At 46.4% G+C, this 25,583-nt stretch overlaps 1 protein-coding gene and 1 non-coding gene across 4 annotated transcripts in view; both read left to right on the top strand.

The window, feature by feature from the left end:
- The window catches only part of TMEM132B (transmembrane protein 132B), a 322,459-nt gene that overhangs the window by 286,149 nt on the left and 10,727 nt on the right, over positions 1–25,583 (top strand). For 2 of the 3 annotated variants that reach the window (XM_053280195.1, XM_053280196.1), the window contains one exon: positions 22,513–22,718. In XM_053280195.1, the coding sequence (XP_053136170.1) occupies positions 22,513–22,718 (206 nt within the window). Of the gene's footprint in view, positions 1–6,181; positions 6,319–22,512; positions 22,719–25,583 lie in introns of those variants that run through there. The other variant, XM_053280197.1, reaches the window with a different exon arrangement.
- On the top strand, positions 12,960–13,034 carry TRNAG-ACC (transfer RNA glycine (anticodon ACC)). Its single transcript has one exon. It is a non-coding gene; the product is annotated as a tRNA-Gly (tRNA).

Here is a 25,583-nt window from a genome sequence, read left to right as displayed (position 1 = left end):
ATCGATAACTTGGGCCATGACGTCAAATATTGGGAGGACACTTTTTCTGATAGAGTGGGGGATAAACATAAAATTACTTGTGAGTTCACTGCATAGTCCAATCGACAGACATCCTGCTTGAAAGCAAATGTGGCAGCTTAAAAGCAGGATGGGAAAGTGTCCTAATTAAATCAGTGGATATTTTGGAACGTAGGAAGCTGCCTTATAAGGAAGCTATTTTTGGAATAGCTTTCTATAAGGAAGCTAAGGACATTTTGGAACATAGGAAGCATGGGTACCCAGACTGGCAGCGGCTTCTCCAAAGTTGCAGGCAGGAGTCTCTCTTAGCCCTACCTTGGAAATGCCAAGGAGGGAACTTGCAACCTTCTGCATGGAATGTTGCTCTTCCTAGAGCAGCACCATCCCTTGAGTGGCCCCATTTCCTGAGTGGTCACACACATAGTACCCCATTCAAATGCAAACCAGGGTGGACCCTGCTTAGCATTCATGCTTGCTAGCACAAGACCAGCTCTCCTCCACATTTTGATATGTGGCACTCAAAATGGATGCCTATTACTAATCAAATGAAATGGTGTCATTCTTGGTCTCCCAACCAGTACTCCCAAGAGTAGAAATGAAGTGGTAACTGTATCCAGAATGAATTAGTGATAGATTTGATCACTTTCCTCTCCCATAGAATAATTCAATAATCCTTCCATGCCTAGTTTTATGGGAAGAAGCAAAGTGTATCAAAGTAAGGCTGAGCGAAAGCTTTCTTTGTGAAGACATTCGGGGTGTGCACGGAACCGGCTGGCCAGGTTCAGTCCAAGTCTGAACCAGACTCGAACTGGATCAAACAGACCCTTGAACCCCCCCCGCCACACACACACACACACACACACACACACACACACACACACACACACACACAGAGTTGGGTCCAGTCGGGGGTGGGTGGGTTTGCGAACATTTTTTTTAAAAAAATTTTTTAATTTACCCCCTTCGGGGGAGTTGTTGGAGGTGGCAGGGGGGTCCGCGGAGGTTCCCCCCTCCCCCCGCCAGCCTCCCTTTTTGCTGCCGTTTGGCTGGCTCTTCGGCCTTCCCCTTCCAGAGTGGCAGCCATTTTGGAGGCCGCCGCACCTGCAATTGGCTTCTGCGTGACCTAGTCGGGTGGTGTTCGGTCTGGGGTTTGACCGAACGGCGGGGTGGGGGGGTGTTTCAGTTCAACCCCAAACTGTCGAACCGAATACATTCAATGTCGAACATGTTCGACGTCAAACCTATTTGCACATCCCTAGAAGACATGTCTGGTGCCAGAAGGAGACAGCTCTTCACAGGCAATCAATACGACATCAGGTGTTCTGGGAAGTGAATGCCATCTGCTTGAAAAATTGGTGACCTAAAACCCAATCCATATTACCGTCATGGTTCAGAAATGTTAGACAACAGCAATGGGGGGAAAGCAGCAGATTTTCCAACAGCAGAAATCTTGGCTTTTAAAAGTAGTACTCTTTCAAGTCTAGTCAATACAACCAAGACTATGGCTTGTATAAAACATGAGGTTTTAATAAAATTATTTCAGGAAACAGATTAATAAGCTCTGTTGAGGACATGCTGCCTTTGAACTCTGAGCATTGACACTCTCCTAGTTTTCAGGACCACACCACCAGCTGAGAGGACAGAAATCCCCGATTGGCTTGCACATCCTTAGCATTTTGGATCAGCCAATCAAGAATCTCAGCTGGTTTGGCCATGTGAACTAGGACAGTGTATATGCATGAGTTTTTCATATAGAGAAAATAGCACATGAATGGGGGGAGATTTTCATTTTAGAAGTGTAAGAATATGTGTGTGTGTGTGTGTGTGTGTGTGTGTGTGTGTGTGTGTGTGTGTGTGTGTGAGAGAGAGAGAGAGAGAGAGAGAGAGAGAGAGAGAAGTAAATCTAACATGCTCCGAAAAAATTATTTGTTGGAATTTGTTTAACCCAATTTGAGGAGGTCAGTTCCTAAACTACACTTTCAAACTATATCTTCAGCATATATGGATGGGAAATTCAAGAATATTCCACAAATTAGAGTGTCTATGTAGCTTTAATGACCCTGGAAGCCTTGGTTCTTTGCTGGTCTACTGTATAAAGACCTGGCAGATAGATTTTGGTAAGAATTTACTAGTAAATTATCAGAGTTTACAGAGGCCTAGGAAATTTATTATCTCTCTGCCAATTTATATGCCTTTGTACAGGACAGAGCTATTTGCCAAACCAGCTGAGAAGCTCAGAGATAAATTGCTGTACGACATTGCTGTTCCTTGTACTGGAGGCCAGTGGATATAATAGTATTGGTATTTTAATGAATTGTCATGTATTGAATTGAAATTATTGTCTTGTTCTGAAAGATTCTGCAATGCCTGTTTGATGTAAATAAATTAAACGGAAAAGCTACATAGCCAGAGTAGTGCAGTAGTAAGAGTTTTGGACTTTGAATGATGAGATCAGAGTCTCAGTCACCACAGAGCCACAAGGGGGTAGTCACTCATTCTCAGCCTAATCTACCTCACAAGGTTATTGTGAAGATAAAAGGGGTTGTGCATACAGCCGAACTCTTTAAAGAAATGGTGGGATAGCAAATGCAATTCATAATTATAGAAATATCCAGTCAAATTTGATTATGTGATTGTGTCACTGAGGCAAGCAACGTAAATTGTGAGTGAAGAATGATTGCATGATTGAGGCAAGCAAAGTCAATTGAGAGCGAAGACCTCCTTGATCACTTTGGAGGAAGGTTGAAATAAAAATGTAGTTAACAGTAAGAGTGAATTGCAATAGTAAAACAGATTTAATTAGATGATTACTTCACTGAGGCAAGTGAAGACCACCTTGAGCTCTTTGAAGGAAGGTTGGAATAAAATCGTAGTTGTTAATAGTGAATTGGTTTTGGTTATGTGAACAAGTCACATTCAGAGTGAGGGCAATGTAAATGAATAGCCATACCTTTCTTTTGCAAGGAGTACCAAATAGTCATCAGAAAAGGGTAGTGCTTTTTGTCAGTGCTGAAAACTTTCACAAAATCTGCGAACTCTGCTGGATGGATGCGGAGAGTCCGACTGATGCGGTGTCAGCCACAGCCCATATAATGCAAATGACAATGCCCTATATCGTTATGCTAAGAACAAGGTCTTTGAAGTGCTTTTCCCATTTTGTGTGCTATAGAAATGCATTCCAGTCTGAACATGAGTTCAATCATTCACAAGGCTGATTTAACATGTTGCTCACCCAGTGGGAAGATCAGCTCACATTGCGCTTAATATGTATAAAACGCCGGTGAGAAATTGCCATTTCTCTGGGGCACAGTCAATTACCCTTTTTTGTACGTGATGTTTCAGGTCAAAAGCTTACCTGACTTCATTATTATATATATTTTACATTCAACTATAGGACTGCAGGCTTTTGTCAGCTAAAGCCGTAGATGTAGCTAGCCAAGATTTAGTTGATTATCTGTATATGGGATTTTATTTTTATCTACTTACTTACTTACTTACCTATTTAACATATATGTATACTGCCCACTTCCAAAGTCTCTAGGCGAAAACAAACCAGGACATTTTAACCATTAAAACATAAAAAGATTTTTTAAAAGATCAAATTAACATACCCATTAAAACTACCAGAAAGCTAAAAAGCTTGGCTGAAGAGATGTATCTTCAGTTGTTTCCTAAAAGCCAACAGGGACGATGGAGCTCTAATCTCGGCAGGAAGTGCATTCCACAGCCCTGGGTCCCCTACAGAGAAAACTCTCCTTTGAGTCATCCAGTGGCACCCACAGACCTCCCCTGGGAATTGGGAATGTCAGGGCATTCTTTTTTGGAAGCTTAATTTTGGGTGATGGCACACTGGGGTGGAAATAGACATTTGATAGCAAATCCAGGATCCCCATCCCTAAATCAGTGGTGGCATCAGGGAAAAAAAAAAGAGGCACCAAAGGTACAAAGTGCATTTATGGTTGGGGACCCACAGAAATAGGAGGGGAGTTTGAGGGGGGCAAACTACTTGTTTGATAGGGTGCTCCCCCTTCTGGAGATACACTTGCCCCAAATTTGCTGTGGATATGCAGAGCAGCAGGATGTATGGGATGGAATTGCTTTCACTTTTCCTCTGCAATCCTGCCCCGCACAAATTACTTCTGCCCCAGACAGGATTCTCAAGAGCGCTGGCCAGTCAAGTGGGAAAATCTCCATTTCATTGGGTTTAGTTTTGTATTGTAGAATTGTATTAATTTTGTACTCTCAACAATTTGGTACTGTTTTATCTGCTTTATTTTTATCTGTGGGACTCCCTGAGCAGTATCGTGGAGAGAGGCCAGGGGTTATCCCGTGAAACTTATTGCCAGGAAATTTAGGTCCGACAAAAGGAAGTACTTTTTCGCACAACACATAATTAACTTGTGGAATTCTCTGCCACAAGATGTGGAGACAGCCATCAGCCTGGATGGCTTTAAGAGGGACTTGGACAAGTTTATGGAGGACAAGTCTATCAAGGGCTACTAGTTTGATGGCTATAGGCCACCTCCAGCCTTGGAGGCAAGATGCCTCTCAATACCAGCTTCCAGCGATCAACAGCAGGAGAGAGGGCATCCTCTCATCTCTTGCTTGTGGGCTTCTCAGAGGCATCTGGTGAGCCACTGTGAGAAACAGGATGCTGGACTGGATGGGCTTTGGGCCTGATCCAGCATGGCTGTTCCTATATTTTACATAAATTATAGTAATGACTAAAAGGAGAAGGGGTTGCTGTGGAGAAGTGGCAGGAAAGGAAAGAGTAAAGACCTTTCCCTTCGGCAAATGCTTCTCTGCTGCTGTTTTGCATCCTGGATTGGAAATCCCATGATGCCATTGAATTCATAACTCCTCCCTAGACTATAATAGGCAGTGAGGAAGAAACGATCAAAGATGAGCCACACATCATTTGATAAGCTGGCAGCCCTACTAGGAATGCATCATCAGTCTTTAATTCCCAACAAGGGGATTGACCTGTATAGGGGGAAATGCAGGGGTCTAAAGCAACCTCGGAGACTCAACATGTGTGCCTAGTTTCACTGACCAAAATCCTGATTCTCTGGAAGGGATTCCGTATTTGCAATTAAAAGCAACGGGAAAAGAGCCAGCATGATCTGATGGGGATTCACTGGATAAACAATGCTTAATCCCAGTTGGGACCCCAGCCATCAAAGGAGAGGCATATGGATGCTTGCTTAAGCTCACGATTGTCAGGAAGGCTTAATTGCAACAAGTTGTAGGATCAAATACTTAGTCTGCTATCAACAGTGGTCTCAATGAATGGGATGCTAATACCCTTGATCCTCTTTACTTTTCAGTGGGGTGGGGTGAAACTGGTCTTTGCAATTAATTTTAAACAGTCATGGATTTCGCCGCCCCCAACCAACCATCCAACCAACCAGTTTTTTTATTCCTGATTGTGAAATATTGGCTGTGATTGGATGATTTGCATAAGGACCAGGCATGTAGGAAGCTGGTGGTGGCGTGGGTGCATAGACCCCTTGCTTATGAAGTCAGATGAAGGGGCGTGGCCATCTGCGAAAATGGGACCACAAACTCTGGGTTTCCAACCTGGCTGGGAGCACCATTCTCTGTCTCGAAAGGCAGAGAGACGCATTCCCAGGCAGGCTGAAGCTTCTCACAAATGGGGCTGTGTGGCCCTGTTTGTGAGACACTTTGGCCAGCGCTGGGATCCCAGCCTGGCTGGAAACGCATCTCTCTCTGCTTTCGATGCAGGGGAAGGCACTCTCAGGCAGGCTGGAAATCCAGCGCTGGTTAAAGCACCTTGTAGACAGGGCTGCGGGACCCCATTTCTGCATATGGCCACACCCTCTGTGTAGGATGTCAGATGCCCCTGTGTAGGATGTCAACCTAGGCGTGGCTAGGTTGGATGGGGCTCTTTGTCTTGCTAGGCTTTTTGATAAACAGTTACTCATTTAGATTAAGCTGCACAATCTATATATATAATTCTCCTGGGTGTGCCCAGGAGAAATGCGTCCCGGCAGCCCAGCTGATTGGCTGGGCTGCAGGGGGCGCCTGATTGGCTGGCAGCACACCCAGGAGAATTCGCTTGCTGGGCGGCTGCGGAGGCAAGGTGGCGGGCCCAGGGCTGCGGTGGCGGAGCCCAGCGAGGCGGCGGAGCCCAGCGCGATGGCGGCGGGCCAGGCCGTGGTGGCGGGGCCCAGCGAGCGGCGGGCCCAGCGAGGTGGGGCAAGGCGGCGGGGCCCAGCGAGGCAGCGGGGCCGGGGCCGGCCGCGGAAGCGAGGCAGCGGGACTGACCGGGCCGTGGAGGTGAGGCGGCGGGACTGGCCGGGCTGGGCCTGGCCGCAGAGGCAAGGCGGCGGGCCTGATGGCGGCACTCTGGGGCCGGCTGCGGCATCGGCGGCGGCACTCTGGGGCCGGCCAGGCCCGCTGGTGGCGGCGGTCGCACTCTGCCCCGCCGGAGACGGGGGGGCGGGAGGAGAGAGAGAGGTAGCCTGGCCTGGCCGGGCCCGGCCGCGGAAGCGAGGCGGCGGGACTGGCCGGGCCCGGCCGCGGAGGCAAGGCGGCAGCGGCCACACTCGGCCCCCGCAGGGCGGCGGCGGCCGCACGGGTCAGCTAGTAGTACTAGAAAGGCATCTGAAGGTCTATTGAATTTCAATAGGACTACTCAGGTGTAATTTAACATGGTTGTTAACCATTGACAAGGGCATGGAGTACAAATCTAGCAATGGTTTTCTAGTCATGAAAGCAGTATGCTGCCCCCTGCTTTAGGGGTGCGAATGAGGGGACGTCTGAGGAGCAACTCCTTAAATTTTTGTGGGGAGAAGAAAGACACTCTTTTTGGTGCGTGTGGCGGGGGGGGGGGCAGAGAAAAATGTCTTGATTTATCTGAATGCAAGACAAGTTTCTCACAAGTTCTTGGATGTTAGAAATTAGGGGGCTGTCTTAAATTCAGAGTCCACTTCTTTTCAAGTAAATAACCTGTATTAGATCTGTGTTTTTTAAGGGGGTCGTCTTAAATTCAGAGTCATCTTCTCTTTGGAAAATATGGGTACATTTTGAGGATTGAAGCAGTGGGTTATTGTTTGACGGGAGCAGTTCAGTCAAATAAGGGAGAAACTTCTTAAAAGCTTAATTGCAGATCTGCTCCACTGCCCAGGTTCAGAAGCAGGATGCCTCTGAAGATCAGCTGCTGCGAAGTGACCGCAGGAGAGGGCTATTTGTCCACACGCCCCAGGTCTGGGCTTCCCAGAGGCATTTGGTTGGCCACTGTGGGAAACCGGATATTGGATCTGGTGCACATTTGGTCTGATCCAGGAAGGCTTTTCTTAGGCTAGGCCACCGTCCCGCACTCTGTGTGCATGGCCTGGTATAGCCTCCCCCAAGAAGCCAGTTCAGCCCCTCCTCCCCCACCAGGAGGCCCCCATCCAACCCACCACCCTCCCATTGATTGCTTTCCAGCAGGCCCATCCCCCCAAATTAAGCCCTGCGCTTGAAATGGAAATCCCAGCACAGCTGGCCTGCTGCTTAACAATTTCTCGAGCTGCGCGTCCTTCATTCCATGCGGCAGGTTTTCGCATTCTCATTGTGCATTCACGGATCATTGCACCTCTTCTAAGCTTCCGCAATTGTCTTTTTATTGTTAAAAAACCAAAATGTTAATGCCTTCCATGCTGTTCTTCCCTCTAGTTCAGTGCCTCTTTAATGCGGGGTTGAAAGGTAAAAAGAACTCGGGGGGGGGAAAAAGAAGAAAATCACATCACAGCATGCCCAAAGAGGACTGGAAGCCATGTCTCTTTGGCACCAATGTTCAGGGAGTCAATGCAGGGGTAACAATTGGCCCTTGTGAATTCAGCTTAGCTCAGGCAGCGTCAACATACAGGTTGCTGTCACCTTGGTGGAACCATTGAAATGGTTCCTGAAAATGGTGTAACTGTTCTGTACTGATTTGGGGTGCATGAGGAGACACCATGCTCTTTGGCAAGTGTGCCATAGGTCCAGGGTAAAATATGGTGTCCAGGGTAAAATATGGTGGAGCATTTGGGTACATGCAAGGCTGTCATGTTGAGCTCCGACTTTTCAGCTGAAATCCAGAATGCCAAATAGGGGTGTGTGAATCGGTTCCAGCTCGGACTGGGCTTGATTTGAGCCGGCCCGATTCGAGTCGTTCGCGCTCGAGCGGTTCCGTGCACACCCCTACAGACAAAACATTGATTTTGTGACGCTGTGAATGCACTGAAAGAAAGGGGTGGTTTTAGTTGATCTCCCCTTCCCTCTGAAGTCAACGGTGACCCCTGGAAATATATCACACAATGCTTAGGCACATATTTTCGAGAGGCACAGTGAGTTTGAGGAACATAAGAAGCTGGCTTATATGGGGTTGGACCATTGGTCCATCGAGCTCAGCATTGTCTGCTTTGTCTGGCAACAGCTTCCCAGGAATTTTCCCCAGCCCTACCTGGAGATGCTGGGGATTGAACCTGGGACCTTCCGCATGCAAAGCAGGTGCCCTGCTACTGAGCTATGGCCCCATTACATATCTGCTTCAGAGGAAAGGGAAGATTGATTAAAATAGCTTCTGCCCCCTAGATGTCAGTCTCTGTGTTTGTGTATGTTTTTTTTTAAAAAATAAAATATATATCATGTTTTTCTATTTATTGCTCTGAACTGTACTGTGGTCATGTTTATTCTTTCTTGCAACTTAGCTTGTTTTCGTTCTTACGATTGTGAGCTACTCAGGGAAACAGAATGTTGATTGGAAAGTAGACCAGAAATCGAAATTAATAAGAATAAGTTACGTTTAGTTTATTTGTTTTGCTGTAGGCCATGCAAAAATTATGGGAAAAACTAACCATGCAGATTACGGCGGAGCTGATAAAAACAGCACAACAATCCGTTACGCTGTTTACAGGCAACAGCATTCTTATGCTAGTGTTTCAAAGCCCCCAGCGCACGCAGAACTGCAGTATGACTAATAACTCTACTTTTGTTTGCCAACTGCCGCTTCAATTTCTGCTAGTTTGTTCAGTTTGGATAAGCCTTCATAATGCGATTTTTTAAAAAATCCCAGAGTTCAACTTTATTCATTGATGGAGTATTCAAAATGGTTCATAACAGAAGGACAGTCCTCACAGCCGGTCGGGCTGGAGTGAGGGAGGAGTTTCCTCCCTAAACGCCAATTCCGTGGAGCCAAAACTACAGTGCCAGAGTTCGGATGTAAAGCAGAACCAGAGGGAAGGGCAGTGAAACTCCACTCTGACCCTTAGAGCAGACCCTTCAGAGTGGACTTTGGTAAGGAAAACCATGGGTCCCTTATAAGGGCAAGCCCTTAACTCCGGTTTCACCATTTTTTCTTGGGAAGCCAGAGTTGAAGGGACCTCCAGTTTCCTAGTACGTTTGAATTCGGCAGCAGTCTTAGGCTGCAATAACAGAAGCATAGCATCCAGATCACGGGGAGTAATTGTTCCCCTCTATTCTGCACTGGTCAGATCTCACGTGGAATAATATGTCCAGTTCTGGTTCCAGCATTTCAAGAAGGACATTGACAAACTGGGATGGATTCAGAGGAGGGCAGCCAAAATGCCAGCATGGTGTAGTGCAGAAGTTCCCAAACTGGGATTCTCTGGCTGTTGCTGAACTACAACGCCCAGCTTCCCCAGCTACAATTTATTGTGGCTGGGGATGCTGGGAGTTGTAGTTCAGAAACATCTGGAGGGCCTCGGGTTGGGAACCACTGGTGTAACGGTTGGAGCAGGACTGTGGAGACCCGAGTTCAAATCCATATTCAGCCATGAAACACACTGGGTGATTGTGGGCCAAATAGCTTATCTCTCGGCCTAACCTACCTCACAGGGTAGCTGTGAGGAGAAACATAACCATAACCACTGCTCTGGGCTTCTTGGAGGAAGAGTGGGATATAAAAGTAACAACAACAATAATTAAAAAGATGGTGAGGGGACTGGAAACCAAGTCCTATAGGGAATGGTTGAAGGAACTGGATATGTTTATCCTGGACTAGGGGAGATATGATAGAACTAGGGGAGATATGATAGCCATCTTTCAAACATCTGAAGGGCTGTTGACTAGAAGGAGATGATTCTGAGGGGAGGACTACAAACAATTTCAAGGAAGCAGATTTAGGCTAGACATTAGGAATCATTTCCTAACTGTAAGAGCTAACAGTTGGACAGTCTGCCTTCTGCAGTGGTTGTCTTTCCTTTGTGGGAGGTTTTCAAAGAGGCTGAATAGCCACTTATCAGGGATTCTGTTGCAGTTTCCCGCACTGAGTAGAAGAGGGTTGGACTAGATACAGGGATTCTCAACGTTGGGTCCCCAGATGTTACTGGACTTCAACTCCCACAATCCCCAGCCCCAGTGGCCTTGGTTGGGGATTCTGGGAGTTGAAGTCCAATAACATCTGGGGACCCAACGTTGAGAATCCCTGGACTAGAAGACCTGCAGGGCTCCTTCTGACTCAAAGATTCCGACTCCAGGATTCCAATTCCGACTCCAAGGTTCTGAGTCACGTTCTAGGGCTAGAAGCCAGTTTATTAAACAAATGGTCAAGCTTTTTTTGGACTGGACTGCTATAAAGTGGTGCTTGTGGTTTTTTCATTCATTGGGACACTTTTTAAAAAAAACTTAAAAGCCTTTCCTCCCTCCTTCCCACCCTCTCTTCCTCCTACCTCCCCCCCTTTTGCTTTCTGCTGATTAATGTCATTTAATTAGTCCTGTGTTGACTGATTTGTATAATCAATTTCATGGTTGTTTTAATTCTTATCATTGTTCTCCCCCCCCGCCCCCCGCCCCAACTCAGAGCTGCTTTTCATTTTTTTAAAAAAGGCAGCATGCAAATATTTTAATAAGTAATGAATAATTCAGATTTAAATAATCTGAAATCACTCTCCACTCAGTTATCTTGTAATTGTGTGGATTTAAGATCACAGACACAAACCTGGAGGTAAAAGCTAGCTACTAGGCTGTAGATGCTCACACAAAGCATTTCTGCAACTCCTTACATCCAGAGAGCATGCAGGGAACTTCTGCTGAGAGAGGTGGTCCTGCCTTCGCTGGCTGAAACTGCCACATTTGTGCTAGCACAATGCTAGTCTGGAACACAAGCGCCTCACTTGTTTTATTTATTCATTTTATTTACTTCCATTTCTATCCCCCTCCAAGGAGCCCAGAGTGGTACATGGCTGTTTATCCTCACAACAACCGTGTGAGGTAGGGTAGACTGAGAGAGTGCCCAGAGTCACCCAGGGAGTTTCCTGGCTGGGCAGGGATTTGAACTCGGGTCTCCCTGGTCCTAGTCTGATATTCTAACCTGGGGATAGGCAACATTGGCTCTCCAGCTGTTGTTGAATCACAATTCCCATCATCCCCAGCCCATGGGGATTTTTGATTTTTGATTTTGTTTTGATTGTTTTTAATGTTGTTTTAGAATATTGTTTAAAAAAATTGAAATGGTTGTGTTTTTAAATTTCTTGTTTTTGTTTTTAACTAATGTTTTTTATCTTGTTGTAATGTATGCCCAGAGATGTAAGACCTGGGCGGTATAAAAATATGTAAAAAAAGAAAAAGAAAAAGATGGAGAGCCAAAGGGGCCTGCTCTAACCACTACACCATGGTGGCTCTCAGACTGCATGACTGCTTTGTCAGTTTGGATGTCAGCAAGCATATACATATTCAGTATATACATCTCTTTCTTCTTGATTCTTACAGTGGTGGCTGGTGGGAGTGCCACCGGGGGATGGTGGCAGGAGGCAACTTTAAGTCAAAGTGAGTGGGTGCTTACCTCCTGTACTGGGAAGAGCTTTCAGGTAAGCATCTACTAATTTAGACTTAAAGGTGCTTCCTATCGCCTCCCACCCATGTGGCGTCCACTGGATTCTTACGATTTTTGAATGATGTGTACAATTGGATTTCCATCTCCATCCAACTGCTGTGACCGTGTGCAGGGTTTCTAACACGGTTTCCTCAAAAATATACCTGTACATTGTTACATCATTATTGCTATTGTATCAGATACATTTCCGGCTAAGGATGATCAGATCCATTGCATCAGATGCAATTCCAGTCTCCTTAATATACAATGCATCATCCCAAACGGTATAAAAGGACCTCACATGGAACAAAACCCATCCCTTTTTTGCATATTTGCTCTCTCCGTTTGATAAACATTGTAGGTTTTTCTAATTTTACCACCTGTCATATTTTATGCAGCCATTCTCTAACAGAGGGCAAGTAAATAGATTTCCATTTAGCAGCAACTAATAGCTGTGCTGCTAAAATAAGGATTTAAATTAGTCTTCCAAGGCTTCCAGAGAGGTTTTTTTAGACATCTCTGGAACATTTAAAATGGCCCAATTACACCGATCAGCTGTTCAGGGGAAGAGGGGAGGAGCTATAGACAATTCCCCCAACCCCTTTCCTTCCCAACAGTGAGAACTGACCAGTTTGGAAAGGGCTCCATTCTCAACCTTGGTCATTTGGATGAGGAAGCTTGTGTTTCGTGCACAAGGGTTTTGGCCCAAACATTTCCAATTAGTTAATGAAACTGTCCATATCTCCACATTTAAAAGCCAATGACCTTGAGGGATAAACAGGCAGTGTGCTGTGAGTGAGACACAATTTAAGATGCAATCATTAATGTTGGCAGTGCTAACGAGGGCTCTGTTGTCGAAACAGAATGGGTTTGTACAAGAAGATGCGAGAATACCTATTACAGTTGAACGCTTTTGCATGCTGTTTTTACAGTTGAACACTTTTGCATGCACGCTAAGGGGATGGGCCCAATGGCAGAGCACCTGCTTTCCATGCAGGAGAGTCCCAGGTTCAATCCCCAGCATCTCCAGGTAGGGCTGGGAAAGATTCCTGTACTGTGGATGGGGCCAGAGCTCTGCCTGAAAACTTAGTAAGGCAGCTCCCTGTGTTCCTATGTCTTTGGGGATGGGTCTGTAGCTCAGTGTTAGAGCATCTGCTTACCATGCAGAAGGTCCCAAGTTCAATCCCTGGCAGCATCTCCAGGTAGGGCCGAGAAAGACCCATCTGAAACTCTGGCGCGCTGCTGCCAGTAAGAGTGGACAGTACTGAGCTAGATGGGCCAGTGGTCTGACTCAGTAGAAGGCAGCTGGTCCTCCGTGAGTTTATCTGAGCTCCTTTTAAAGCCATCCAGGGGGGTGGCCGTCACCCTAACCCATGATTTGGTGACGGGCATCCTCTGAAACTGATGGGCAGGAAATTTAGGACTGATAAAAGGAAGCATTTTTTTTCACACAGTGCATAATTCATCTATGGAATTCTCTGCCATGGGATGGGGTGATGGCCAACAGCTTGGAAGGCTTTAAAAGGAGCATGGGGGACAGGTCATAAGAACAAAAGGACAGCCCTGCTGGATCAGGCCCAAGAAGGCCCATCTAAGCCAGCATCCTGTTTCACACATTGGCCCACCAGATGCCGCTGGAAGCCTACAGGCAGGAGCTGAAAGGGGCATGCCCTCTCTCCTGCTGTGACTCCCCTGCAACTGGTATTCAGAGGCATCCCGCCTGAGGCTGGAGATGGCCTGTAGCCCTCCGACTACTACTAGTAGTACGTCTATCAGTGGCTACTAGTCTGGTGGCTATAGGCCACCTCCAGCCTCAGGCATGATGCCTACCAGTTGCAGAGGAGCAGCAGCAGGAGAAGGGGCATGCCTTCATCTCCTAGTGGGGGCTTCCAAGGGGCATCTGGAGGGCCACTGTAGGGAACAGGGTCCTGGATCAGGCAGGACTGTCCCTGTGTTCTCAAGTGTGCCAGACTTCTCCTCCTCAGATTACAAGTGGGGTGGCTGACCCCGAGGGGGTGCGACTGGCCTCCCCTCACCCCACCACTACACTTATGGCATCAACAGGTTTTGAATCAGGAAAACTTTCACGCCAGGCTCTCAAGCTCCAATTCACAGCTCCTAGGCCAGGCATTCGGTGGCGGCGAGGGGGAGCCATCATAGAAGGATTTGTCCGTAAAGCTGAGCATTCAACCGCCTGAAAGCTATAGACACTGTAAGGCTCTGACATGGAAGCCAAAATCCACACTCCGTGCTTGCCCCTGCTGAGCCCTGCAAATGCGATTGAACGCTTCGAGCCCCCCGCCCTGGCACTGTGTCCCTTTCTGCTTACACTGTGTCATGAGCGTCTTGGGGAATCTTTAATCACATTAATCAAGGCCATTAATAGGAAGAGTGGTTGATATGCTGCTTCATAGAGGCAGTGCTGAGGGAGCTCTGGTTGAATTAAGATGAGAGAGAGAGAGAGAATTAAGGGAGCTCAAAGCGGGAGAGAGAAATCTCGAGACCTGATCCGAGGGATTAAGTAACAATTCAACATGGAGGAAAGCTGATATTTTCCATTGAGCTTATACCTATTACCTCTAAGCCGATGCGTTCGCATCGTCTTCCATCTTGGTTTCTGTATTCACTGTGGTAACCTCCACTGACTAGTTTATCAGTTCAACATGGAGCAGAGCTGATATTTTCAGTTCTGCTGTAAGCTGATATGCTAGAACTCACATCTACGTTGGTTATGGGAACAGAGCTGGTCTATGGGAGGAGAGCCGTTTTTGTGGTAGCAAGCATGAGTTGTCCTCTTTGATGTCGTTCCCTCTGCTTTGTTCACCCTGCTTTGTATTGGGATGGGCGACTACATGTGAGCACAGCCAGATATTTCCCTTAGGGGATGGAGCCATTCTGGGAAAAGCATCTGCGTGGCATCTCCAAGATAGGGCTGAGAGACTCTCCTGCCATTAACCTTGGAGAAGCTGCCTCTAGTCTGTGTAGACAATAATGAGCTAGATGGACCAATGGTCTGACTCAGCATAAAGCAGCTTCCTATCTTCCTATGTTACTCTGATTAACATGCTCTGTGTAGTTGAAGAGGGAGACCTATGAATGCAGTGGACATCTGTAACTACATTTGTGCTATGCCAGATATTCTCTGGGTTAGGGTTAGGAGAAGTCCACGTATTGGCAGTGTTCTTCTGATAGTGAAGGAATGGGTAAGCGACTTTCCCTTTCTCCTCCTTAAAAGGAGTAGAGCTGATCTTGTGGTGGTGAGCCTTTGCTAAGCAGGGTCCCGTTTGCTAAGCAGGGTCCACCTTGGTTTGCATCGGTATGGGTGACTACATTTGAACACAAGAGATTCCCCTTAGTGGATGGGGCCATAGCTCAGCATCTTCCTACTTGCATGCAGAAGATCTCAGTTTCCCTCTTAGGCAGCTCCATGTAGGACTGGGAGAGACTCCTGCCTGTAACCATGGAGAGCTGCTGTCAGCCAGGGTACTGAGCTAAGATGGACCAGCACCCTGGTTCATCTAAGACATTTTCTGTGTTCCTATCTTCACCACTGACCTCAAGGTGTTGAGTTCTCCATCCAACACACAGTTTTGGAGGGCAAAGAGGAAAACTTGAAGGCAGAGGTAGCCAGAACTCACATTCCAGGGCTTATTCTTTCCCTTCTGTACACATATACTTCTCTCACACATTCTTTATTCCATCCATCACGCACCGTTCATGACTAGGCTTCATCATTGCCACCAACACAATACAAGATGTTCTACAAAATGAGTGTATTTTCACATGCTGTTCCTTTCGGTTCAAACCTCCTCCTTGTCACACAGAAAAAATTCCAAGGTACCATTTAGAGTGTCACCACAATACGATGTTGTAGCCAGGTGGGCGTTCAAGCAGATCCCTTGTTTCTTTCCTGTGGAGGTCAAATGAGATTGAGCTGTAATTAACCTCTCCTGCTTCTGTAGCAGGTGGCTGCCTCCGATGCCCAAAAGCAATTGTTAAAATCTCTTCCGAATAGCTCTCAAATGTCATTTTGTTTGATCTAACTGGAACACCAGAAACTTACATTTCTAACTTGAAGCATGTAATGGAGTACCCCCCCCCCTGCAATTTGTCTTTTTTTTTTAACACAGAGAGATCATGTTCAGTTCCAAACCATCCATGGTTTCTGATATGAATGTTCTGTCATATATATTTATGATGGCCCATCCACACATGCAGTCATCAAGTGATCAATAGGCAAAGAAGGCCCAGAGAAGGCGACATAGGTCCATCTCTGTTCAATATGGTCCATCTAGTTCAGTATTAACCCCTGTTAACTGAGCAAAGATGCCTTTTAAAGTGGCAATTTCCATGTATTTATCAGGCGGAGAGCAACTGGCCCTATCCATCCCGAGCACAATGTCCCTCCAGTGACTGTTGCTGGTGCCTACCTTATGCTTCTTTTTTAGATCGTCATTCCTTTGTGGACAGGGGACCATTTTATTTATTTACTTATATCTCTGTAAACCGCTTTGGGAACTTTTGTTGAAAAGTGGTATATAAATATTTGTTGTCATCGTATTGTCAGCACCAACTGTCATCTACGGTTTCAGATAGGGATCTTTCCCCAGCCTTTCTTGGAGATGCTGAGGATAACCTTTGGCGATAACCTTACTTGGAGATGTTGGGACCTTTGGCAAGCAAATCAGGTGCTCTTCCACTGAGCTACGGCCCCATCCCCTGGGGAATGTGCAACCTTTACCCAAGTTTCCCAGAATGTTTCACTGTCCTTGATTTCACTCCTATCTAATGGACATCATTGTCAATTTGAGTGCCCTTTGCCTCCCCAGAATGCTGTCATCCCTCTTGCATGGCTATGCCAATGAACATAGGAATGTGAGCTTTTCTTGAACTGATAATCTGCAGGTATATATGATCAAAGCAGACGGGCATCACTACTATTACTATTACTACGACAAAGATGAAGAATATGTATATATCGCTCTTCAACCCAAGTTTGCAAAGCGGTTTACATAGGAAAATAAATAATACATAAATGAGATGGTCCCCTATCCCCAAGGTCTCACAATCTAAAAAGAAACATAAGGCAGATACCAGCCACTGGAGGGATGCAGTGCCGGGGCTGGATAGGGCCAGTTGCTCTCCCCCTGCTAAATAGAAGAGAATCATCACTTAAAAAGGTGTCCCTTTGCTCAGCTAGCAGGGGTAACTGCTAAGTAGATAGGAGTGGGGGAATGTACCATTCTATAACCCATGGATTCCCAACCTGTAGTACTCCAGATGTAGCTGAAATACAACTCCTATCATCCCTAGCCCCAATAAATTGTAGCTGGGGGCAATGGGAGTTGTGGTTTGGCAACATCTGGAGTACCATGGCAGGGCCATCGTTAGGGTGGGGCGACCTGGGCAATTGCCCTGAGCCCCACTCTGGGCACACTGCAGTGCTGCCTGCCCTCCCCTCTCTCCCCCAGTCCCAGCCACTTCTCTTTCCCCGCAGCCAGTCTTTTGTGTCTGTGTGCAGCTTGAAAGGCTCCCAGGCAAGCTGCGAGAGCTCCGCCTCTCCCGTCGAGTGGGCGGGGCTTCCAGAGAGGCTCCATGCAGGCCTTGCTGATGCCTAAAGCTGAGGAAGGACGGAAGCAAGGAAGCAGTCTAGAGTGTCCAGCACCAGAGCTCTTGGCAGACCCTCTGCCCAGCCCAGCCTTACTCATGGAGGTATGATGTGATTTCCTTTTTGTGGTTATTCCACCCCACACCTTGAAGATTTAGGGATTGGCTTGCCATAGGGCTTCGGTATTGAGCAGAGATGTAGAGCAGGGTGGGAAGAATGTGTATATTTAAATTGAAGTGGATTGGACAAATTGTCAAGTGGTTGTATTTCTCCCCCCCCCCCCAACCATTCAAAAAGTCCTATAAGTGATTTGTTTCATGGCAGAAAATTACAAAAACTTCTGGAACAAACAATATATAATATCTACTTACTTATTTATTTATGAATGCACTATGCTCAAGTTGATTTGCAACCCAGAAGGTCTGAGAACTGTGAAGTGTGTGTTGTGCTTTTTATTTTTATTTCTTTAGAAATGCATTATATGTCTAAGCTGGTTGGACATGTCCAGAAACCTCACTCACACTATTTACACTGTATGTTATCAGTCAGTATGATTCTGTCATGATATGAAATATTAAGGAGGCCCCACACATGCTAATTCTCCCCCAGCCTCGCACCCCACTAGGGACTGCCCTGTACCATGGATTGAGGACCCCTGCTGGAACCGACTGATGTTGGAACACACACACACAATACCCTCGCGGAACTTCTAACAGCCACTGATGGTCATCACCTTTACAGACAGGTCATTAAAGCTGGATTATGGTATCTCCCTAAGCTTCCAAGTATTCTGTACAGGAAATGCTTCATGTCAGCTATGCTCTCCCTGTTCTATTAAATAAAACCAGAGAATGACAACCAAAGAAATGAGACTTCTGGCAGGGATCAGACTGGAGCCAAATGTCTTTAGGAGCATACAATACACAGAGGTTGTTAATTATTACTGCTCTGGTCATAGAGAGCACATCCACCATAATGGGATTTAAGATGATGATGATGATGATGATGTGGACAGGGAATTGAACAAAAAATGAGCCATTTGTGCATCAGCTCTCCAATTTGTAATCTGTTTTTCTTGAAGGCCTGTTTTAATTGCCTGGACAGCAGACATGGTTCCAGGCATTATTGCATTAGGGAGGAGAACTGGTCTTGTGGTAGGGAGCATAAATTGTCCCCTTTGCTAAGCAGGGTCCACCTTGGTTTGCATTACGATTGGAGACTACATGTAAGTGCTGTAAGATATTTCCCTCCGGGGATGGGTCCGTAGATCAGTGGGAAATCATCATGCAGAAGGTCCCGGATTCACTCCCTGGCATCTCCTGCCTGTAACCTTGGAGTACTGCTGCCAGTCAGTGTAAACAATACTGAGCTAGATGGACCAATGGTCCATCTAGCTCAGTATTGGTCCATCTCAGTAATGGTCCGTCTAGACTCAGTATAAGGCAGCTTCCTATGTTCTTATGTTCCTTCTGGTGCTTGTGATGATAAGAACCTGAGATCTGTGAGATCAAACCCATGGTCTTTCCAGTCCAGCATCTTGTTTCCCACAGTAGCCACTCCGATGCCTCCAGGAAGCCCACAAGTAGAAGGCAATAGTCCTCTCCTGCTGTTGCACTCCTGTCACTGGGATTCAGAGGTAGGCTGCTCCTGAACATGGGGAGAGCATATAACTAACCAGATTAGTAGCCAATCTTGATAGGTTTGTCCTCCAGAAATTTGATGGATTAATTATAATTGTCCCCCATGAATTTTACAGTTCCGCATCTCTGTGAGTAGCCATCACCACATTCAGTGGCAGTGAATTCCATAGATGAAATGTATTGTGTGAAGAATCCCTTCATTTGGTCCATCCTAAATGCCATGCAAATCAGTTTCACTGGATGACCTGTAAAGTCTGCTGTAAAGTAAAATGTGCCATCGAGTCAGTTTTGACTCCTGGTGACCACAGAGCCCTGTGGTTGTCTTTGGTAGAATACAGGTGCAAAATGTTTCAATGATGAAATGTTTTGACTCACAACAGGCCATTCCGAGTGTTTTGAGTTTGAAACAAAATGCTCTTTAATTAAAGGGCCTGTTTTGAGCTCGGAACAAAGTAACTTCATTTCGATTCAAAACTTTTCAACATTTTGAGCACCATTTTGAGCGCGATTTTGGACTCCTGTTTTCCCTTGCTGATTGGTTTTCTGGCACTGGCTTCCAACTGGCTTGAGATTTCTTTGCTTCTTGGTTTGCTTGTTAACATACAAATAAAGTGTTGCCATGGGCAATTGTGTCCCCATTGGCTGGGTGGAGGGAGGAGGGATGGGGAACACAAAAGGAGAGAGTTTCAAAATGTATCCAAAGGGACTGGGAGACAGAGAGAGCCCTTATAGTGTGCCTCTTTTGAAGGGCATACATCAGGACAGGAGGTAGGTAGGTTTTATTTTGTGGTTTTCTCAGCACCAGATCTGCAGCAGCAGAAAGTAGACTGGTGGTGGTGCCCAGGCCTGCCTGGCCCAGTGAAGAAAGAGAGACATAGAGTACCTGCAGGCTTAGCTGTCTTTCTCTCTCTGTTTCTTTTGGGGAAAGGTTAAACATTTGTTAAAATCGCCTAATTGCCTATTTCTTTTGTGGGTTGGGTGGTAGGTAGCACCCAATATGCCCTACTACCCAACCCAATTTGGTGTCCCTAGGAGCTGCCCATGGGGAACAATGGGGTGTTTCAAGTTTCCCCATTGTTCCCTATGGCCAAAATACTCGAAACGTTTCGAGTTCTGTTCCATCAAAACAACCCATTTGACCGCTGTTTCGACAAAACTTTTTGGCCATCTGCATTTTGTTTCAAGTTCGAAACAAAATGCAAAATCTGTTTCACGCGCATTCTAATCTACTGTTGTCAGAGGACAAACATGTCTCTCTGTCCACTTTTTCCATGCCATGCATAATTTTACAGACCCCTTGGTTTCTCACCTTCTTTCCAAACAAAGAAGCCCCAAACATTGTTGCCTTTCCTTAGAAGGAAGGTGGTCAGCCCCTGATCATTCTGGTTGCCCTCTTCTGCACCTTATCTATCAGCACCTTTCCCTGCTCTGATATCTTGTTTGGGATGTGGTGACCAGAACTGCACACAATATTCCAAATACAGCTGCACCATAGATTTGTATAAAGGCATCATTGTGTCAGCTGCTTTCATTTCAATCCCTTTCCTAATAATTATCCCTAGCACCAGATGGTGCTGAACAGCAAGGATGGTGCTGAGCAGCCTGTAGTTTCCCTGAGAGTAGCCCAGGCTCAGCTCTCAGTGAATACAGATCAAGAACACACATCTGGAGACTTTTTCTCTCAGTGTGTATGAATGGGGGTTATGGTTTGATGCTTCTAGACAATTACATTTTACATTCCAAGTTTGGAGCAGGCATTATGACTCATTAAAGGATCCTGTCTGGCACCAGGTTTTTACTGTCCTTGCATATAAAAGTGAGAGATCATTCCATTTTTATGATCCTCAGAAAGCGCTCCCCCTCCCTTCCCTGCTAGCATATGTCTCGCCTTCGAAGTAAGCTGTAAATATAACATTTGATACTCATCAAGTTTGATATTCTTAGAGATCATTGTGTTTCTGGTAGGAAGACTGGCAGACATTGTCAAGAGATTGCTGTTCTTTCAGTTGTCTCGATGGAAAATCCAGGACAGGCCCATCTATCATGGTTTACAATGTTGTTTTTTTAAAAAACAACAACCCTCCAAGCACAATAGGAAAGATTAGTATTCTTAGCATTGACATGGCACTGGGCTGATAGATCAGTGGGGTTTTAAAATGCTCTATCTTCAGGGAACTCTTTCCACATTGATTTGTCTGATGAGGAATCGAATCCCCCAACCCACTGCAATGAATTCTGGGGCATGTTGTAAAAGTCATGCAAGGCATTGGCTAGGAAGACTAGGACTCATTGTTCCTCACTGTGAATCCTGAGAGTAAATTGGCACACACCCTATATTCTCCATTGTGAGTGCATATTGTAGGACAGGGGTTGTCAAACCTGGATCCCCCGATGTTGCTGGACTTCAACTCCCATCATCCCCAGCCACAATGGAATACCAGACTTCTATGTGGCAATGTGGCCCAGTGTCATATTTCCTGGCTGAGATGAATCTCAGTGGTTTTTAATCTTGCCTCAAACACAAGTTGAGCTTTAGAGCCCTGAAACTTCTCCTCTGGAATAAATAGATTGAAATCCAAGCCGAGGAGATGCCATATCTTCCCTTCTCGTTGCACTCAGCAAACCTCCTCTCTACCACCTGCACAACCTTCCTTGCTGTTCTAGTGGCTGAAAGGGTGATAGGAAGGATGGTCCTCCCCAGGTGCCTGTGTGCTGTTACCACTGTGAGCCAGGCACCCAGACTCTGGGAAATGTAGTTTCCCCGGGAGCTCTGGGAAATGTAGTTTCCCCGGGTGCTCTGGGAAATGTAGTTTCCCCAGTGCTGTGTTATTGATGGATGGGTGAAAGAATGAGGGGCAAGAGAAGGAATGGGAAGAGAAGGGAGAGGTCTCAAAGGCTCACCATGGCATTGGGGTTGAATCCAACTGTGCTCCTAATGAGTGTGCTCCTAATTCAGAGCACAAGAAGGGTTTGGTTTGGCTGCGAACTGGGAACTCAAAGTTCATTGAGCTGTTTCAGGATAAATATTTTACTTTTTGGAGCCCAGTTCCAAGCCTGACTGAGAGAGTTTGCCTCACCACTCTCCGGAGCACACTTTCAAACCAATGTGATCGATATCAGTGCTCCAGGTAGGTCAGCCAGGACCTGTGGATAGCTGAGCGAAGCCTTCAACCCTCAGCCACTCGCCTGGCCATTGGGAGGCCAGAAGTTGGGCTCATTGGGGAAATGGTAGGAGTCCTGCTTGGCTCAGCCCTACACCAGATACCTTGTAGGCACACAAAACCTTGTGGCCAACTCTGTTCAGCGTGCAATTATTATTTATTTATTTGTTGTTGTTGTGTGTTGTTCTTATCTTAATTTATATACTCTAGCGGCTCTAGGTGGTTCACAAATTAATCTTAAGATTGGCTTGCCTTGTTTCTTCTTAGGTTTCCGACAACTGCGACACCATCTTTGTTAACGGCAAGGAAATGAAAAGCAAAGTGGACACCATTGTGAACTTTACATACCAGCATTTTACCACCCAGCTGGAAATCACTGTCTGGGTCCCACGGCTTCCTCTGCAAATAGAGATCTCGGACACAGAACTGAGCCAGATTAAGGGCTGGAGGATCCCCGTCACCTCCAACAAAAGGTATGAGCACCGTTCCTTCGGAATGATTCTCAGGAGGTAACCTAATGATCCATTTGTTCCACATCCTAACTAATGACAATGGCCAGTTGGATTCCTCAGGGAGAGGCAGAAGCACTGCATGATGGCGATAGCCATTTCTGGCTGCTAATCCTCAGCATCTGGTAGTCAGAAGTGGCTGGTTGTAAATATGGAGGTTGGCAATCCTAGTTAAAGACATTCAGCATGCAGATCTGCTTGATAAAAATCTGTCTGCACATTTTAATTGCTGTGCTAAATACCTGCCAAAACACAGGCCAGGTCTGCACTTGATAGTGGGATTTGATTCTGTCTCTCCCCCCCGCCCTGCCAACATTTAACTACTGTAGCCCTCCTGAAACTTTTACATTGCCTCAAATATGATGCTTCTTTTATTTATTTATCATTTATTAATTTATTTAAAATATTCCTATACTGCCCAAAACTTCATCTCTGGGCGGTTTACAATTAAAAACCATTTAAAACATAAAATCAAACAATTACCATGGTTTAAAACATTTAAAACCCAGTATTAAAACTATAAATCTAATTAAAAACCTGGGTGAATAAATGTGTCTTCAGGACCTTTTTAAAAGTTGCCAGAGATGGGGAGGCTCTTATTTCAACAGGGATCGCATTCCAAAGTCCAGGGGCAACAATGGAGAAGGCCCTTTCCCGAGTAGCTGCCAGATGAGTTGGTCGTGGCCGCAGGCAAACCTCTCCAGATGGTCTTAACAGGTGGTGGGGCTCATGGTGAAGAAGACATTCTCTTAAATACCCAGGGCCTAAGCGATTTAGGGCTTTATTTTCATTCATTCATTCATTCATTTATTCAGTTTTTATACTGCCCTTCCAAAATCACTCCGGGCAGTTTACAATCAAAACAAAACCATTAAAATCAATTAACAGTTAAAACAAAAACTATAAAACAGTATACAACAACAACAATAATTAACAATTAAAACATCACCAAACAGCAATTAAACAATCAGAACAATTTAAAAACCCTGAAAAACCAGGTTACAACATTAAAACCATTTACAACATTTTAAAAACCCTGGAAGGCCAGGCCAAACAGATAGGTTTGGCTGGGAATGATGGGAGTTGTAGTTCAGCAACAGCCAGAGGACTGCAGTTGTGCAGTTCTGGTCTACACGGAGTAGCAGAAGCTCTTCAGAGTTTCAGACAGGTATTTCCCAGCCCTACATGGAGATGCCGGGGATTGAAGCTGGGACTCTCTGCTTGAAAAGCAAGTGTTCTCCCACTAAGCCATTGGCCCTCCCTAATGAGGACTTTCCTTCTTCTGTTACTTTATTGTTCCACAAGTGAATTTCGGCCTGTTGAATAACGGGCGCTAGTAACGGCGCTCCTGGCCCCCCCGCCGCCATTCCCCCTCCCTCCGCCGACCGGCTGCCTGCCCTCCAAACCCCCCCCCCATTAAGGGCCAATCCGGCCCAGGCATTTGCCCCCGCGGCTTCCGCCGCCGACCGACCGGCTGTCCTCCCAGCTGTCGATACCTCCTTACCCCCGGACCACATCCTTCGCTTGATCGGAATATCTATTTACAGAAGGAGAGAGGAGCTCGCATGTAGAGCTCCTCTCTCTTTAAAGTCTCTTCCCGAACTGGCGCTTTGGGCGCCAAGGACGCCTATTGCATCCTTTGCGTCTGTAGTGCCAGTTAGGGAAGAGACTTTAAAGAGAGTGGCGCTCTGCATGCGAGCTCTTCTCTCCTTCTGTAAATAGATATTCTGATCAAGCGAAGGACGTGGTCCGGGGGTAAGGAGGTATCGGCAGCTGGGAAGGCGGGTCGGCGGTCAGCGGCTGAAGCCGCGGGGGCAAGTGCCTGGGCTGATTTGGCCCTTAATCGGGGGAGGGGGGCTTGGTTCAAAAATCAGCTGGGAGGGCGGGCGGGCGGCACCACGGGGGCCAATACATGGGCTGATTTGGCCCTTAAACTTAGCCAATATGGCCGCCCGTGTCTGGGCGGCCGTATCTTTTTCGGCAGTTCTGAGCATGTGCTCCGCGCATGCTCAGAACTGCCGAAAAAGACACGGGCGCACGGGATCACACTCAAGCCTTTTATGATATAGGATGCCCAGTTTCCCACTTCCTGGAATTTCAGTTCAGTTAGGAGAATTTCTAAAAGTCAGTTCTGGAATTGGTATATGCATGGTTTATCACGGCACTGATTTCCTTCTGCACCTCTCTGCACCTGCAAACATGTGCGCTGATATCACACTGCCAAAAAAAAAAAAAAAAGCTATTTTGATGGGATCGGACAGATGAACATTCATTTGTATAGTGTTTCACTGATATGCCCCTGCACTTCTGTGTCACGGGTAGCATGTTTTGATACACACAAGTGCCTGTCTTTATTCATAGCATGGAGGAAGTGAAAGACACAAATTACTTGAAGGAACCCAAAGCTGTAGGTAAAAGTGTGCGTGCACAGCACTATATAAAAAATCCAGAAAGTGGGAGAATAGAGCAACGAAGAATTCCTAGTGCAAACAGAGCCATCCCACCCATTGAAACTGGCTAAGGGCTGCTTAGGAAGCAAAGCCAGCAAGGATGCTGACAACCTGGGTCATGTGAGACCCAGGGTCACCGCCCTCCCCCTCCTCTGCACAGCCACCATTGGGTGGATGGATGAGCGATGGGGAACAAATACCTACTCACCCACCTTCATTGCCGCCACTGAAACAAAGCAGTGGCAGCGGTGAGCAGAGCAGGTGCACGGTCCCTGTCACTCGCCCACCCTCCTGCCCACTGTAGCCAGGAGTCATCTCAGCAGCTGATGGGGAGGGGTGCCCGGGTGGGTGGAGGGGGTGCCTGGGTGGGTGGGGGTGC

The sequence above is a fragment of the Hemicordylus capensis genome, chromosome 15, assembly GCF_027244095.1.
Source record: "Hemicordylus capensis ecotype Gifberg chromosome 15, rHemCap1.1.pri, whole genome shotgun sequence".
In the NCBI taxonomy this organism is placed as follows: domain Eukaryota; kingdom Metazoa; phylum Chordata; class Lepidosauria; order Squamata; family Cordylidae; genus Hemicordylus; species Hemicordylus capensis.
This window is presented reverse-complemented; position numbering and strand designations above follow the sequence as displayed.